This window comes from Sorex araneus, chromosome 1 (assembly GCF_027595985.1).
Source record: "Sorex araneus isolate mSorAra2 chromosome 1, mSorAra2.pri, whole genome shotgun sequence".
In the NCBI taxonomy this organism is placed as follows: Eukaryota; Metazoa; Chordata; class Mammalia; order Eulipotyphla; family Soricidae; genus Sorex; species Sorex araneus.
Genome location: NC_073302.1, coordinates 212885504 through 212904152, shown reverse-complemented (window position 1 = coordinate 212904152; position 18649 = coordinate 212885504). Strand labels below are relative to the sequence as shown.

Genomic DNA, 18649 nt, shown 5'->3' with positions numbered 1-18649 from the left:
CAGCTTTCTTCTGCCACCCCATCTTCCACCCCATCCCTAATCCCAGAACTCTCTCAGATCACAGTTCGATTGACAGCTTCTCAGAGATTGTAAAGCCCCTTCAATTTGGTCAAACTTCTTTATTTCTTTGGACTGGAGCAATAGCACGGCAGGTAGGGTGTTTGCCTTGCACGCAGCCAAGCTGGGTTCGATTCCTCCATCCCTTTCGGAGAGACCAGGAAGCTACCACGAGTATCCTGCCTGCAAGGCAGAGCCTGGCAAGCTACCCGTAGAGTATTTTGTATGCCAAAAACAGTAACAACAAGTCTCACAGTGGAGACATTACTGGTGCCTGCCCAAGCAAATCGATGAACAATGGAGATGACAGTGCTACCACATATTTTTAATCTACCTGCAGATGGCACATTCTTTGCTTTCTCAGAGTTATTCCATAGCATTTTTTGTGAGCTATATTATACAATTCTCCCTTCTTTTCTTCCACTGGATCTCATCTGTTCTCATTAAAAAAACTCTCGGACTCAGTACCACGTTCCTTCTTGATAACTTTGGTCTACCCTTGGGAACTTTGATTGTTCTATAAAAATCACTATTCCATCTCGAATCGTGATAAAATTTATACTTACTTAGAATATTCATCTCCTTAAGAAAAAGGGTCACTTCTGACATTTGAGAAATCATGCCACAGTTCCTAGATTTAGTCTCAGGTATGTATTTTTTAGACACATAAAGATTACTGGTTGCTGCATCACTCCTCAGTGTTTTGTATCATTATAATGCAGAGTCATCTAAGTCACACTATACTTAGATGTGGTCCATCTGTTGTTCTAGTGTGATTATTAATAGTTAGTCTTTGCCTCTAAATTTGTCACAGTTTAATAAATTATATAGTAATCCTACTGATAATGCAATGAATGTGAAAGTTATTTTAAGACTAGCATTTTTCAATGGTACTCTTTTTAATACAAGATCATAGAATGATCTTGTACTTTTGTAGACATTTTGTACATCAGATGTCTACATTACTATGGGTAGACATACAGCTCAAGTGATAGCTGTATGTCATTGTTAAATAGTCTAAAGTTACAGTGGCTTTTTAAAAGTTAGGTGAGTATATACAAGAATATTATCTGCATTACGAGGCACTAACTTGCAGTTTTAGAAATCCCTGATACTTTTTATGTCTTTAATTATAATCATTTAAATAAATAGGGATTATGGGCCAATAGACACAAGTAGTATTTTTAATGTTTTTAGAGTTTTTAATTTTTTGGAATTTTATTTTTAAAAAAGTTGTGGACAGGCACACCAGGCTGTGCTTAGGGTTTAATTATGGCTCTGCATTTAGAGATGACTCCTAGTGGGATTTGGGGGGTCAATGTCAGGTTCTGGGATCAAACTCAGGTCAGATCATGTGCTCAGCAAGTGCCCTACCCACTGCACTACCTCTCTGGCCCCACATCATTTAATATTTTTATCTCAGATTATAATTCATGCAAACAAATTAATTTTACTTCAGTCATAAAATTTCTATTACTTGTGGCTGGATGGATAGCACAGCAGGTAGGGTGTTTGCCTTTCACGCAACTGACCCAGGTTCAATTCCCAGCATCCCATATGCTCCCCTGAACCGTACACAGTGTAGAGCCAGGAATAATCCCTGTGCATCGCCAGGTGTGACCCAAAAGGCAAAAAAAATATTATGTTACTTATAATGCTTAGTCTGTCATCCTTATTAATCAATCATGCTGTTTTATAGAGGACAACATCTAGATTATATTAATATATCAGATTATATCCTTCTTGATTGCATATAATTTTTAAATTTTCAGAACTAAAATTTAGATTTTAGTGTTAATGTAATAATTACTTGGAGGGAACAAAGATCAATTGGGCACTTCAGTAGGGACCAATATGAACTACCTCTTGAAAATTTGATGAAATTTTCATCAAATTGTATGAAAATTTGTATTCATACAATAAAAAATCTCTAGCCTATACACAAATATTCATTGAATATGTGTTATTCTGCCCAAGACATATAGTGATACAGCAGTTCTCGCTTCCGTCACTTCCCAAGTCAGAGTGCCACTGATCCTGTAAGAATAGTTCATCCATGCCCAGCTAGTCTGTGTTTACTAGAACAGCACAGAGGCACTCTGTTTATGTCTGACAAAGTAGTTATAAATCACACTTCTTCAGATCATAAATACACATTTATCTTTAGAATATATCACCAACTGAGTCATTTTATGTAAATATTGCACCTCTTCAATATGATGATGATAATAGAGGCTGTGAATACCCAGACTTCTACAAGTGTTCCCTTTTCAATAATTGAAAATATTTAAACACAGAAGCATTTACACTCTATTGGGAGAGGCAGTCAGACATGACAATCAAGTGGGACCTGCACAAGTCTTGACTATTTTCTCTTGATAATGAGTAACGTAAACTCACTGGGTGCTAGAAGGCAATACTGGTGCTAGTTTTAAAATCCTAGTACCTGGAACTGGAACGATAGCACAGCGGGTAGGGGATTTGCCTTGCAGTAGACCAACCCGAGTTCAAATCCTCTGTCCCTCTCAGAGAGTCCGGCAAGCTACTGAGAATGCCCCGCCCACATGGCAAAGCCTGGCAAGCTACCTGTGCAGTATTCAATATGCCAAAAACAGTAGCAACAAATCTCACAATGGAGATGTTACTGGTGCCCACTCTAGCAAATTGATGAACAATGGGATGACAGTGTCTGGGTTATGCTATGGCCAACAGCTCAAAAGTGACTGCGTCAGGGAGGATCTACAGCTGCTTCACTCATTTCAGTTCTGTCATCACACAGAAAGGGCTTTATGGCAAAGTGTTGTCAACAACACACAGTGAAGCTTTTTCTCATTCAGTAAAAAAGACCTGTGCAGTCATCCAAGCTTCCTGATATAAGACATCATGTGAGAGGAGGGTCCCAAGATTATGGAAAAATCTATGTTGTGGGAGAATTGTTATCTTTTTACTGGTTGGCATCCTCATCTGAAAACTGTTTCAGTTGGCTAAAATTTTGCTTGAAGATTAAAGCACAGATTTTTGTACGTATCTTTCTTTTCTCTGAATGTAAAAAATATAAAATACACCTACATTCATCTCTAACTGGCAGTATTGTAATTTAGCAGATTTCTATTTTTCACTGAAACCTGGAGTTGAATTGTTTTGAGCCGGAAGGCATTCAAGCTGCTGTTTTTTTTTTCTTGACTATATTTCTCTATAAGCATCGCTTAAAAAGTGATGTACAGTATGCAAAAACCTAGTATAATGCAAGTAAGCCTGTACAACGCTAAACTTAACAGGTGTTCTCATTAATGTAAGTAGACATGGAACAACTCTTGAATGTTTTATAAACACTCATAATCATGGCCAAATATGTTATAATAGTTAGAAATGTTATTGGAATGTCTTATTATAGTGTAATCTCAGTATTTATTAGCATGTTTTATGTCAGCAATATATTACTGACATTACTGTTTCTTTTTGTCCTGTAACTTCTGTTAATAGTTCTAAATAAAAAGTGTTATTGTTAACATAACTACTGCCATCTCTGCTCCCATAATTTATTTGATTATTAACGTTAATGGTATTTTAGTGAAAATATTAGTCACCAAATTGGCAAACCAGCAAGGAGAACTTCTGCGTGACTGGGCATATTTATTATTTATTTATTTATTTATTTATTTATTTGCTTTTTGGGTTACACCCAGCGATGCACAGGGGTTACTCCTGACTTTGCACTCAAGAGTTACCCCTGGTGGTGCTCAGGGGACCATATGGGATGCTGGGAATCGAACCCGGGTCGGCTGCGTGCAAGGCAAATACCCTACCCACTGTGCTATCACTCCAGCGCCGTGACTGGGCACATTTAAAGGGCATATTTAAAGATGACCATCTTAAAGGATCATTTTTAAATTTTAAACTTGGGGTCAAGCATGTGTAGCATGCTTGCCTTGCACACCACAGGTCCATATTTAATCCCTGATACCCATGTAGTCCCTCGCGCCCACCAGGAGTGATCCCCAAGCACAGAACCAAACATGTTGGATGTGACTTTCAAAACAAATATCTTAAATTTGTGATTAATTTCCATTTTTCCACTTCTCACATTGTAAGTTTCATATGTAATAGTGAGATTCTTGGATGGTCTAGTGTGGATTATCCCTCAAAAACACATGATTAAGAAACATTCGGTTCTGGCAAAAGTATTGGTATGCAGATCTACACTTGATATTTCCTAACATCTACAAATTTAATCCTGCCGTCTAAAGTGTAGAGTTTGCTGATTGGTGAAAAATTTTTTCTCAAACTGTCTTTTGAAAGTAGAAAATGGGTTATCTACTCTACACTGATTAACTATTACCAATAGATGTCAAGCAACTCATTTATGTTGGTTGAAATAATGTGATGGCACCAGAACCATCAAATTATATTTCAATGGAGGATGACTTAAAAGGACAAAAAAATAAAACTTAATGTGTTTACTGAAATGTAAAAGGGAAATAACATTTCTATGTTTATTATGTAGTAAGTGTTCTTTGGGTCTGATTTTTACATCCACACATTCAGTAGATTACTGCTCTTGAAGTCAGGGTAGTTATATCTTACTGGGAGGAACAGAGAGCTTACATGGCACTATAATATAGACCAATAAGTGCTATGATGAAGAAGAAGCAGGATAATATAGGAACACTTAGAAGAGAGATCTATTTCAGAAAACCCTTTTTTAAAAAGGACTATATCTAAATATCCGAATATAATCACTTGTATCACTTGTCACTTGTATCACTTATCATCACGTTGATCTTCGATTTGCTCAAGCGGGAGCCAGTAGTGTCTCCATTCATCCCTGTCACATGCTAGTGCCGAATATAATAAAATAAGCCAAAATATTTAGAAGTGGGAGCAATTTGCACGAAAGAGTAACAATGTTACACTGCTGGAGAACAATTTTTTTTTTGCCTATATGTGTTTGCATATGTGTATATAGAAAAATAGGTAGATGGAATACTATATCATAGAAATACAGAAAGAGGTGTAGAATTCAAAATGAAATTGACATATGGGATCAAGTATATAGATTTAGAAGTTTTCATTTTAGTACAATGGTATTGGTAATCTCAAAATGATCTCAAACAGATGACTGAGATCATCAGATTGAAATTTCAGAACATCACTTTGACTGAAATCTGAGGCTTTGGTTAGAAAGAAAACTATAGTTCAGATGGTGGAGAAATCGAAATACCCTCTTTTGAAGCTTTTATAAGAGTATTGCAGTATCAATAATTAATTTCATTAAAAATCCATTCTAATGTATATATTTTCATTAAAATAAAAAAAATACAGGTAATGTTTATTTGTACACTCCAAAAGTATGAAGACTGCTATAAGTTGTTATCTCTAAGAGTAAGGGAAATTTTATTATAATTTTTAAAATTTGCATTTGTTTATATTACGACCAAGAGAGAAAATCATTGTCATTTTAAAATAGTGGAAACAGTAGATCCCCAAACATTGTATGACTATATGAATTATTTTACATGGTAGCTTAGATAATACTAGAAGCAGATCTGTGATTGGCAGTGACTGGTTGAATGTAGGTACCATTGGGATAGAAATTCTAGAATGGTTTCATTACTTAGGGGTGATTACTACCTTTAAATCTAAAAAATTAACAGCAATGAAACACTGAGCTGATATTTTTATACACCAACTGCTTCGATTAGTCACTTTTTTTTCAGTCGTTTTTCATATGAGCACCACAGGCAAAAGTTTTGGTGTAGCTGACTGCAAAACTGTGGAAACTGCTAAACTATCTACTAATTACTTGGATAGTATTCTTTCATGAATATTGAGAAGACTGTTCCTCTGACTACTTAAAATATTTTACTACAGTAAAAGAATGAACATGAGTTTTTGTTTGTTTAAATGTGTTTCTGCTTTAGGTAGCTTTCAATAAACAGAAAGGTAAAGTGGGTAAATGGTATGGATGTGTGAATGTTAACTACAGAGCTAATTGTATTATTCAGAACAAATCTAAAATAAAAGAATTGAAATAATGAAATTATTTGTGTGTCAAAGATATAGTTCACTTTCAGTTAAAAACACTTTGTCTAGAATAGCAGAACTTAAACCTTGATTTCAAAATGTACTTGAGATCTGTTGTACAAATATCCCAATGTTTGCTTACTTTCCATTAAAGAGGAAATTGCTTACATGGGCAGGTTATTTTGATATGATGACACCACTGAGGGCTCCAATAAATGTACATGCAAATCAATCAACCCCAAACACATTGAGAACACATCCAATAAGCATCTGGAAACTAATGAACGTACATTTGTTAGCACAGGGAGGGTGTGTGGAAATGGAGGCTCCAGTGGTAGCCAGGCTTAGTTACTAGGATATGGAATTTAAAACATTTCAAAGAACCAGAAGAAACAGGGTAATTATAACATAAGGTTCAACATCTTTAGATATGTAGAACATTTTCTGTTGCTTAAAACAAATATTCCCCAAGAAAGTATAAAACATTTTTCTGACTTGCAAAGTTTTTGCAGTCTATCATTTAAATTACTTAAATAAAGGGAGCTTTACTGCTCCCTAAAGCTGAGAATATAACACCCTCCATGCATATTATCTTGATCTTCTTGACAGACCAGAAAAGTGTTTGTGTGTGCCAATTAAAACAAAAATGGATCCCTAGTGGCTTGTTGCTCACACAACTTCTGAAGACTGGTATCATTGTTTGCTAGGGTAACCCTGGATAAGGCTGCTCTCCAAAGTAAACAAACTTTTCAAAACTTTCATGACAGATGGGGCTACAAATGCATTTTAATATGAGAGTTGCCAAAGCAACTTTAGTTTTTAATAATCAGCATATATTTACTTAACATCTAGCAACATCGGGAACACAAGACAAATACTTTCTCACAAAATATTTTAACAAGTAACATTGTTGGAATGAAAACTTGAAGACCTTTTACTTCTAGCCTGTATTTTACCCTTACATTTATGTGAACTGTCTCAGCATGTTAAAAAAAATCTTAGGAGTTAATCAAACCAGATTGTAATTTGAGATAGACATTCAACTTGATAATGTAATTTCTCTGGGGGGCCATAAACACCTTAGAGACCAAGAAATTTAACTATAATAAAATCATGACAACCATCATTATCAGCTATATCAAATGTTAAGTGTGATGCAAAGTGGAAAAAATGTAAATCTGCATAGGTTTTTAAAGTACTATTACATTGATGTTAGGTCATGATATCTTATCATGATGTAGTTAAAACATATAGTTGTATTTCATGCTGTTTGAATTCAAGAAAGATGACCAAAATTAATATCACAAGTTAGTTCATATTTACTTCAAATAATTTTAATGTATTTTGACAAAATTCTTTATATCTACTTAATTAATTCCAAAAAATCATTTCATTATAGTCTTATATATCTCCAAATATAATGATAACCAAATTCCATTATTCTCAAATGGATAATCCATTATTTGTATAATAACTCTAGTCACATCATTTAACATTTTTAAAAGGTTCTTTGGATATTGGGCATATTTTATTACACATTTTCTATGTATATTTTACCTTCAGATAAAATAGGTTGTTAATCATAATTGCAAGATAAATGTAAAATCTATTTAATTCACAAATTTATTTCTAGAACCTACTGAAGTTTTCTAATGCTGCAATCCTCTAAATATATATTTTTGCATAGTAGGATAATGGTAAGTTTTAAGGAAAAAGAAAACATCTAGTAAGGATATTGGAGGATCTTTGAAAACTATTCTATCTTATCAAATACCAGATTAGTTCATTCATATGTGTATATAAAGAACAAAGCAAGAGAACTTGTCTGTTCTGCCAAACCAAAACAAATCCCTACAGAACTAAAGTTATTCAAGACAAAATCAAAATGGGAGAAATATGACAGAACTAAAGTTATCAGAAGCAAAGGCACAAAGGGAAGTAAAGATAAATTGATGAAATGGATACAATGAATTACTATGGAGAAATGTTATTACTTTGGTTGAACACATGTTGTGGTAACACATATCTGTTAGAGTATGCAACTGTACTCCTAAGACACCAACATTATCTACAAATAAGTAAACAAATATTTTCTAGCATTTGCATTATAGTAAAGGAACAAGCAACCTTTGTCTAAGGAGTATATTCCAAATTTCCCAAGTGGAGTCAATCATCTTGGACTTCTCCACGTATGCACACTCTTTGTATGTAATGTTGCTGGGGACTAGTGAACTAGAAATCAAGATCTTTGTAATCTGTTAATTCTATCATTTAAAATGATGCCAATTTGATAGAATGGCATTCTCATTTTCCTCATTTGCTTCATTTTCTTCATTTGCAAAATTACTTTATGATAGTGGAGCAAAGCTGCATCTGAGAAATGTTTATTATGTGCTTTGAGATCATTAAAGCTGATATCACTTTGCATACCAAGTGGCAGTGTTCATATTCTTAATATACTAAAGTTCTGATACAATCAACCTTTAAAAAAATAACATATTATGACCAACAGTTTGTGCATAATTCCATGATGTAAATGTCTCTGCAGTAATTACTCCCTCCTCTTAAACCTTGACATAAGCATTGTTTGTGCCACTCACATTGGGACTTGATATAAGTAATTTTCCATTGTTATTTATCTTTATATGCATATGTGCTATTTATCTAAACATATTGTGAGCTCTTGAGAATGGGGGTTCTGTATCCCTCTCATTAAGCAATGTGCCCTGCACTTCATGGATGCTTAATCAGTTCTTGTTGATGATTAGGGGAATGCTTACTCTCCTCTCAGTCTTTGGAACAAAGAATTATTGATGGGATTTATTCTACAATTTCAAGGGCACAACTATCAAAGTGGGGAAAACATGTCACTCATTATCACTTGTACCTTTGATAACCTCCCAGCATGCATTTGAGGTCAAATGAAATAGAAGTAGCTGATAATGTTTCATCATTAAGTATGCTTTACTGATGGTGAATCTCCCTATAATATTAAGTTATTCATTGATCATTCTCATATTCATTTGGGTATTACTTATCAAAGACTGGACATAACTACATAGTAAAATAATATACAATATTTGCTCTGTAGATCTATGTATAGTTTCAATATTATTTTTATCTTTTTAAAACCTCCACCATAAGTTCAACTACCCGTATAATTAGGAAAAATGTATACTGACGTTATTAAGTTTTTGTTTCTATTCTGGTAAGCCAAAGTATTAAAAACCTTTCATAGTTTAAAGGTCAACTTACATATAAATTTCTAATTTAAATTAAAACCTATCCAGAAGGCACCGATAAGTATGCTATTTCATTGAGGATATTGAAAAGACAATATTTAGGGGCTAGAGAGCTAATACACGGATTTAGTCACTCGCCTTTAATGTGGCTGGCTCTGGTTCCCCTCGAGCACTACCTATGCACCAGGAATGGTTCTTGAGCACAAAGTCAGGACTAACACTAAGCACTGCATGTGTATATATTATATTTATGTAATGAATAAATATAAACAATACTTATAAGTATTCTTTACCTATCTTAAGTGAGCAAAACAAAACTTCATTTTGAATTAAATTGAAACTGCAAATTTCTTCTCTTCGTATTATATCCGCAGTTTAAAGCTAGATCATACATGCTTCTACCATCAGAAACATACACAGCAAGGTTACAGCATGTTATTCCTAGACCAAGGGAAAATTATGGTTGAATTAATACCCAAAGGAATGCATTTATTCATGTTTTTCATTGGATATGTTTATATGACTTGCAAAACATAAGTTACCAATAAGAATTCAGACAATACCTTATTTAGTGTGAAAAATATGAGATAAAGGTTTTTTAGAGAAGTTATTCAAAATATAAACTTTGGGCCAGAGAGATAGCAGAATAGCTTGGCGTGCATGCTTTGCATGTAAAAAGGCCAAAATTTGATTCTGGTTCTGCATGGGCCTGTAAGCACAGCCTGAGTGATCTCCGAACACAGAGACAGGAGTGGCTTCTGAGCACCATGGGTGTGGTCCAGAAGTCAAATGGAATGAAATCTCATTGTTGTAGACTCTAGTCTTAATTTCATTAAGATTGCCTTTGTGCCAGGATAAAGCCCTTTGGAAAACAAGACTTGGTAGAGAGGAGAAACATTTCAAGAAGCATTTGTCAAATGTTCCAAGAAACATTTGTCTAGTCTTTTCAACAAAATGGAGACAAGTAGTTCTTGCTTTAACGGAACATCTTTTCTTGACCTTCATCCTTCATCTACTTCATCCCAGCATCTGTCACTTGGGCAAAACATAATATAGAAAGAATATATTAACAAAGCTTAATGTCCATCTATTTGTTTCTTTTATTATTTTCAATTTCCTTTAGAATGTTACATTGTTCAATCAAAAGCTTTGATCAAAGCTAATTTTTTTTTACTGATGTAACCTTTTTAACTGATGTGTTTTTCACAAAATGTAGAAAATTCTGTTGTTCAAAGTGCTCATCTTATTCAACAAATTATTTATCAGAAAATCCAAAGAGGTGATATAAACAAGTAGATTGAGAAACCTAAATGAAATGGGCTTTACCAGTCAGATTCTGAAACCGCCTTTCTGTGAGTGACTAGGATGGAGCAGAACAAAGTCAATTACTGACTGTAATTAAGAAGTGGATGCGTTTAAACTGTAGAGAGCAGTAGCAGACTTCTCCAGACTGCCTCCTAACTCAGAAGATTAGGGGAAGACAGAGGAAGGGATCTGAACTGTATCTCTCAGTGTGTTTTGAATGAATTGCATTCTTACAGTTCACTTGATCCAGCCTTCCAAAATGAATTCATAAATCACTGATTATCTACGATTAATGCAGCCATATATTTAGCCAAAAACTTACAAAATTCATTTGCTTTTGGTTGTATTAAAAGTAAAATATCTCTTTCACTTGCAGAGCTTGCACCAAAAATGCAAATAGAAGTACTTATATTTTATCACTGTTTGAATTTACTAAACTGAAAAGTGAGCTATGTTGGCTTTTTTAGAAACCCTCAGAATATAATAAATCTAATTATGTTTATTTCTTATACTTTAAAATGCTGTTTCTTTTTATAATTTTCATAATAGTTTATAATAGCTGAGAGATTATACATTCTGTTTGTGTTAATTCATTTTTCTTTGTGCATGTTCACAAATTGTGACATTATATAATACAATCATAATCAAAATATTTTAAATGTAGATTACAATGAAGGTAGAGGTCAAGGACATCCCTGATTTGGATGAAACAGTAAGAAGTAACCTTATATTTTTGGATTATTATTTCTGTGGCAACACTTTACAAAGTAAATATTTGGAACTTCTTTTAAGTAAAGAACATTGCAAGCATTTCCAGATAATTAGGCAAGCATCAACTTTATTGTCTTTTACTGGAAATATAAAACAGGATTTTTTAAAGCTATTTTGAACCATCCAAATCTTGTGTGTGATTTTACTTTTAAATGGAGTGATTGTCTTGTGTGTGATTTTACTTTTAAAAAGAGTGATTGCCCCTGGTAATCAGTCAAATTCTAGTATGAGTAATTAAATTCCTTTTATTCTTTTAACCATTCATTTTTCTTAATTTTCTATACTTTGGATAGCTCTTACAGTTGAGATACTTGTCACTTAAGTATATTTGCATTGTACAATTGAGTGTTATTGCATCTCTAAATATTCTTTTCTAATAATAAATGGCAAATGAAGATAGATGTATGTGTATATTTAAATATTCTTTTAAAATTCCAGCATTATTATTACTAACATTGCTGTTAAAAAATCATTGAAATATTCAGAATGTGCTCTTTTGAGTTCCATCATTTAATGAAGGGATTCTAAAGACATCCTAAAGGCTGTTCTGTTATTTCAGATCTGTGTCACATTTCAGTGTGTGCCTTCTTTATAAAGCGAATAGGCTGAGAAAGGTGACTTGCTTCTGATTGGCTATTGATATATCATTCCTCCAATGCTCTGAAGTACTACTTGATGTATGAATGTAGTCAGGAAATGTCCCTCTTTTTGTTCAAACAAGTCAATAATACAAAGAGAACATCTTCACAGTCCAGACTGATACCTAGTACAAAACATGTGTCCACGTCCACTCTAATCAAATTACCTTCTAAGTAACACTCGTATGTCAATTCAAGAACATCACTGGTTCTTAGGGTCACATCTTTCTCTCACATTCTGGAGAGAAAAAGATCCACAGTAATGAAAAAGCATAGATGTAGATGTTAACTATTCCCATCTACTTAACAATCCTGAGAATCTGGGTGAGGAGTGTTCTTTTGATAAATACTCTCATGATAGGTTCAAATATATAAATAAACTTTCATTCTAATTAGTTTCTTTCTTAGAGAAATCAATTCTTTATAACTTTCCTATAGATCTTTATGATACAAAAGTAGGAAAAGTTCAATGTTATTTATTTGAATGAACTTTTAGAAAAGTCTCCATCAGTCTCCTTAATAAATAATGTCTTAAAACCCTCCATAAAAGAAAATCAAATATAGAGTTACTATTAGATTTGAAAAAGGCAAACAGGAAAGAGCCATAAGTACAGAATGAATTCTGACACAGCCACATGCATTTTTCTGAGATTCTGATTTAAGTGGGTACTGTCTGCGTTATTCTGAACTTCCTGGCTTGCTTCTCCTCAGCTTTAGCCCTACTCTGATTTAAGAGTTAATCATTCTATTATTGAAACAATAATCCATTTGTTATGACAGAAAAAAACAGTTTATAGAGAGCAATTCAAAATGATCCTAGTTGCTCAGTTCCCAGAAAGACAATTACTAGAATACAAGAAAACATTTCAATATATTAAAGTGTGTTTGCAAAAGTGTGTTTAAAAAGCTATAGTGCATATATAAGAAATCTATTTCATACAGTTTTCTTATCAGTCTTTTTTTTATCAGATCACAACAATATCAGGAAATGAGTTTCTCCTACAGTCAGATATCGACTTCATCATATTGGATTGGTTTCACGCAATCAAAAATGCAATTGACAGATTGGTATGTATTTGTTTTGGCACTTAACTTTATTAATTAAAATATACTCATTTAAAATCTTACTTTTTAGGCATATAATATACACCAAAAAAGATCCTATGAACTGAGAGATATTAAGTTATTTTAAGCTTAAGTACAATGTAACAAAACCTTTCCATTGGACAGGTTTTGTAGAACTAAATTTTATTTGATATTCTTTTAAAATTACTGTTTTTTCCTACGAAATATCAGACATTCTTTTGTGAATGGAGTCTGTTAAAAACCACACTAGCATTTTATAATTACCAAATTTTAATATTTTTATGTTTGTATGCTTTATAATGCATGTTCTTCTTAAAAAATAAAAATCGATGTATTTAGGCTTATACTGTTATATTGGTAAATAACCTTTTATACTGTTTAACATTGCCCTTCCAGCTAAAGTGCTCTCATAAAATCATGTATCTAAAACTTTACAGAATTATCCTAAATTATACATATTGAATGTCTTTTATTCAAGTGATTTAAAGTTACTTGTTTTAATTTGTTATTTTAGATCAAGCACGAATTATTATAACACAAATATTTGAAAAATTTGGAGGAAATAATTGTCTTGAAGTGTTTTAATAGAGTAAATAAGAAAAATAGACCATTTTTCTATGCTTTGACTGTTATCTAGTGAATATGATCTCCTATTTTATTTTACCACCCGCCCACTCATCCATCCACCCCCCCACACCCACACCCACCCCCCACCCCCCCACACACACACACAGAGTTGTTAGTAGCACTAAGAGTGATGACTCTGGAACCAGACTGTCTGAGTTTGAATCCTGCACTAGCTGGGTGGTCTTAGACAAATTGCTTATCTCTTTTGGCATCGGTTTTCATGTCTAGAAAGTATAGAGAATACAGAGAATAATAGTAATATCCACGTTTTAGGATTACTAACTTAGATGTGTAGAGAGATAGGCATATATATAGATAAAGATATAGAGGGAGAGCATTGCTATTGAATTTAAATACTGAGTTAAGCACAGATGATAGATGGCCTACATCAAAATATATATCTTTTATCAAGCTCTCCCTTCAATTTAACATAGAAATCATTCACAAATCTATTTATTCAATCCTTTCTTGTAAAATTATTCAGTCTAATTATTTGTTATTTCCAGTCAAAGGATCCAAGTAACCTATCAAGAAACCTGAAATTATTCAAAATCCAGAGATCCTCTAGTACTGAATTGCTAAATCACTATGATAGTGGTATAAAAGAACAGAAACCAGAGCACAGAAAATCTTTAAGTAAGTATTTGTTTTTACTTGCTCTTTGTAACTTTTTCTAAATGCAGTGCTTATGAAATATAGATGCATTGAGGTGATATTTGAGCCAAACTCATACTACTCATGGAAGATTCGCAGACATTTTCTGGCTTGGAATTCATGCAGCGGAGGGCAGTCTGAGAGCTTTGCTCACGTCACTGTTGGTAATGCCTTCTGAGAAAATAATTGTTCCGAGGTCATGGTCTCTGCTTACAGCAAACCTCTGAATCTCTGAGTAATAGCCACGGCGTGCAAATTGGTGATTGATTTCAAAAGTGGGAAATGTCGAGGCTGTCCAGATCTTGGTATGCTATTTTACTTTTGTAGAGTGCGAGATATATGAGTGACCACACAGTTGGCCTAACTAACACCAGCAAGCTCTCCGCAATTTCTCCACTCTACACAGTTTCAGACCACCTGAAATATTCCGAAATGTGGTATGCAAAGTAGATCATATCCAAGGTCACATTTCGTCCTAATATAATAAATATTCAAATGTGTTTAAAAATTTGAATTATAAAGAACCAGTTTTGCCACTTATATAATGATCTTGATATTATTTAAGCATGTTACCTATTTCTCATGGACTTGGTTTGAGTCTCAAACTCTTGAAAGAACAATACATGTGGAATCATAGAAAAAAATTTCACCATGTCTCTAAAATTACAACATCCCTCACGCCACCTAATTGTAACCCCAAATTTTCGGAACCATGTTTTAATGTTATTTTCTTCTGACAAAAGGCGCAATATGTGGTTAAACCCTAGGTTTTAAAATTTTAGGAAAAAAATAGCAAGTTAAGGCTGCTAAGAGAATATCTACAAACTTACATAAATGCATATGTTAGACCAGTGTTTCTTAATCATTTTTGTAACCATGGCCCCATTTTGTCCTTGTTTTCTTCCTGCACCCACCCTCACCCCTGCCAAGTGGCCCTTAGACTTGTGCTGTGGGAACATCCATTCATACAATTTTGATATATGGCCCGTTGGAAAATTCTTGCACCCACTGGGGACCATATAAGAAATACTGTGCTATACGACTATATGCTATATGTCTATATGCATATATGTGCATGCATTGGAAAAATTGTGAATATATGTATACATATATACTTTATTTAAAAAAAGATAAATGTTATTAATGTATTAATCATATGTCTTCAAAGGGTGAGTTATTAGAAGCCTAAACATCTAAAAATAGCATTACATCTTAGAAGGAGAAGCACTTTTTATAAAAAATAGGTCATACTCAAATAGCACTGCCCTATAGCACTGTCGTCCCTTTGTTCGTTGATTTGCTCGAGCAGGCACCAGTAATGTCTCCATCATGAGACTTGTTGTTACTGTTTTTGGCATATCGAATACGCCACAAATTGCTTGCCAGGCTCTGCTGTGAGGGCAGAATACTCTCGGTAGCTTGCTGGGCTCTCCGAGAGGGGCATAGGGATTGAACCTGATTTGGCCGTGTGCAAGGCAAATGCCCTACTTGCTGTGCTATCGCTCCAGTCGATACTCAAATAAATATACCATAATTTTAAAATTTCTAGATAAATATTTAGTTAGCTAATTGTGCTAACTAAAATAGGAATTTAAAATGATCAGTATTGATGCCTTGAATCACATGGTGCTTTGCAATTAAGTTACTTGCAGGTTAGCAGTTCCATTTAAAAGGATTTTTTTTCCCCAAGACCAGAGATATAGTACACTGAGTAGCGATACTGGGCTTGCATGCAACCAACCTGAGTTCGATTCACATCACTCAATATGGCCCACCAAGCTCTGGCAGGAGTGATCTCTGAGTGCAGGGATTGAGGCCTAAACTCTGAGCACCATTGGGTCACTGTCACTGTCACTGTCATCCTGTTGCTGATGGATTTGCATGAGTGGGCACCACTAACGTCTCTCATTGTGAGACTTATTGTTACTGTTTTTGGCATATCCAATACACCATGGGTAGTTTGCCAGGCTCTGCCGTGCGGGCACAATACTCTTGGTAGCTTGTCAGGCTCTCCGAGAGGGGCGGAGGAATCGAACATGGGTTGGCCATGTGAAAGGCGAACGCCCTACCACTGTGCTATCGCTCCAGCCCCACCATTGGGTAAGGTCCCCCAAATAAGAAAAATTTTTAGAAAGAAAAAAAAAGTTTTCCATATAATGGTACAGTTCTGTATCATCTCACTTAAATATTTCCCTTTAATTCCTGAATACTACCCTTTGACTTCATATGAAATCAGACATATATGTATATGTGTGTACATATATACACATATATATACACATGCATGTATGTATTATACACATGTATGTATTATACATATATATGAATATATAACCAATGTTGATTTTATAAACATTTCATAGTACATATAAAAAGATGGCTGTGGCAATAATTATTACATCTGTCATCTAGAAGATAATTGTTGGTTTCTAAGACATGTTACCATGCCTCTAAAAGCCAGAAACTAAGGAGAAAATAGATTTCTGTTCAACAAAGATGACTTGAAAAGTTTTAGGAGAAAGTTAGAAAACAGGGAAAGTTAGTATGATGGGGAGAGTTGGGGGAAGAATTTTTGTAGGTAGAATACAAGTTTCTAGATTTTGTTCTTCATTGAGAAAAATAATGATTTGATACTTTAGCCTTTACTTTAGTCTTTCCTAAAAACAGATAGATATGATATTTAATCTACTCATTTCCATATGTTACTAATCACATTATGAACTCACATCCACCTTTAACTCTGCAGCTTAAAATAATGACTAGCAAATATGTATCACTTATTTTCCAAAGGCGTTGCTCTAAATAATTTATATTGAATTACTTAATCCTCCCATTAACTTAATGGACAGATACTGTTACTAACTCTATAGATGAGGAAACTGAGTCCAGTGAATTGATTGAGTCAACCTGTAGAATGACAAGTTGTGTTTTCTAACCTTAGCAATCTGATTTTAAAGTCTCTGTTTTTAACCATTACATCACGTCATATTAAGTGAACTTACTATCAACATTGGAATTGAATATAAATATTATATTTAAAAATAGGTTCATAGAAATCAGTAAATATACAGAGACCCAAAATCATTAGCAAAGGAATTGAGACCAGATGTTTTATTTGGATTTTGTTTTCATTGTTAAGTGAAAGGTAATATAATCTTTTATGCTAGCTCTAATTTTAGAAAATGCTTCTTTCTCATTTGGGTAGATATTTATAGTTTTAAGACTTTAGGGCCTTTTTTTTGCACAGAGGATATGGTTAATAATCATTATCGCACTGAACTCAATGCATTCAATATTTGTGCTTTTGTATTCATTTGAAAAACATAACAATTGATCTCCTTCTCAAACAATTTACACAATGAAATTAGACTCTGGATGGAAAATAGTGATTGCATGTTTTATATTTGTTGATTTAAATATGTTTAGAGTAACAAGTACACTGTCTATCTCTCTTCTACAACTGATCAAAACTTAGGTATAAACTGACATACATAAATCCATGCCTAATTTATAATTCAATTTCTATTACTTGCATTTGTGATAAATATTTATTCCAGCTTTTATTTTTCTTCTCTTAGTTGTGGCTTTTAATAAAGTGCATGCCTGTGTCTGTATCTGTGTGTATGTGTTATGTGTGTGGGGGGTGGGGGTGTGTATGATCAGAATCAAGTCCAAGACCTCATACGTGCAAAACATGTGCTCTACCAATAGTTACTTCCCTAATGCAGTTTTAGATTTTTAAGAGATGCATTTGGTTTTATGTCACCCTCCTGAGATTAAACAATTATGTTAAATTAGAGATTCACAGAATCTCCTTCCTTATTAGTAGTCTAAGCACAAACTTTATTGTCAGTTTGCTGTCTTTGGCTTCCTATGCCCTTGATGTTCCCACAAGTTTTGTCGCCAAGATTGCAGAAGATAAAGCCAGAATGACTCTTTTTTTAAGACATGTGAACATCATTAGCAGCTAACAGGTGGTCATTTCATTGTCCAGTTTCTCTGTATAACATGGGAAAAATATGTGATCTCCATGAATGAATCCAAAAAGCTTAGTACTTAAATACACTTCCCTTTTTAAAATATGATTCTAACCTGCCAACACTATTAAGTACTAATCAGATATTTTAAGATATCAGTAGAATCTAACAGACAAGAAGCCAGGAAATTCAATGTAAGGGCCAACTCTCTGTGGGAAATTCAGGACGCCAGCATGGAATGAGAATAGGGGAGCAGCTCTCCAGGGAG

The 18649-nt window shown here is 33.9% G+C and overlaps 1 protein-coding gene across 1 annotated transcript in view; it reads left to right on the top strand.

The window, feature by feature from the left end:
* The window catches only part of ARHGAP15 (Rho GTPase activating protein 15), a 696849-nt gene that overhangs the window by 311856 nt on the left and 366344 nt on the right, over window positions 1–18649 (top strand). The window contains exons 6-7 of the mRNA XM_004614082.3: window positions 13007–13105; window positions 14257–14386. Of these exons, the coding sequence (XP_004614139.3) occupies window positions 13007–13105; window positions 14257–14386 (229 nt within the window). The remainder of the gene's footprint in view (window positions 1–13006; window positions 13106–14256; window positions 14387–18649) is intronic.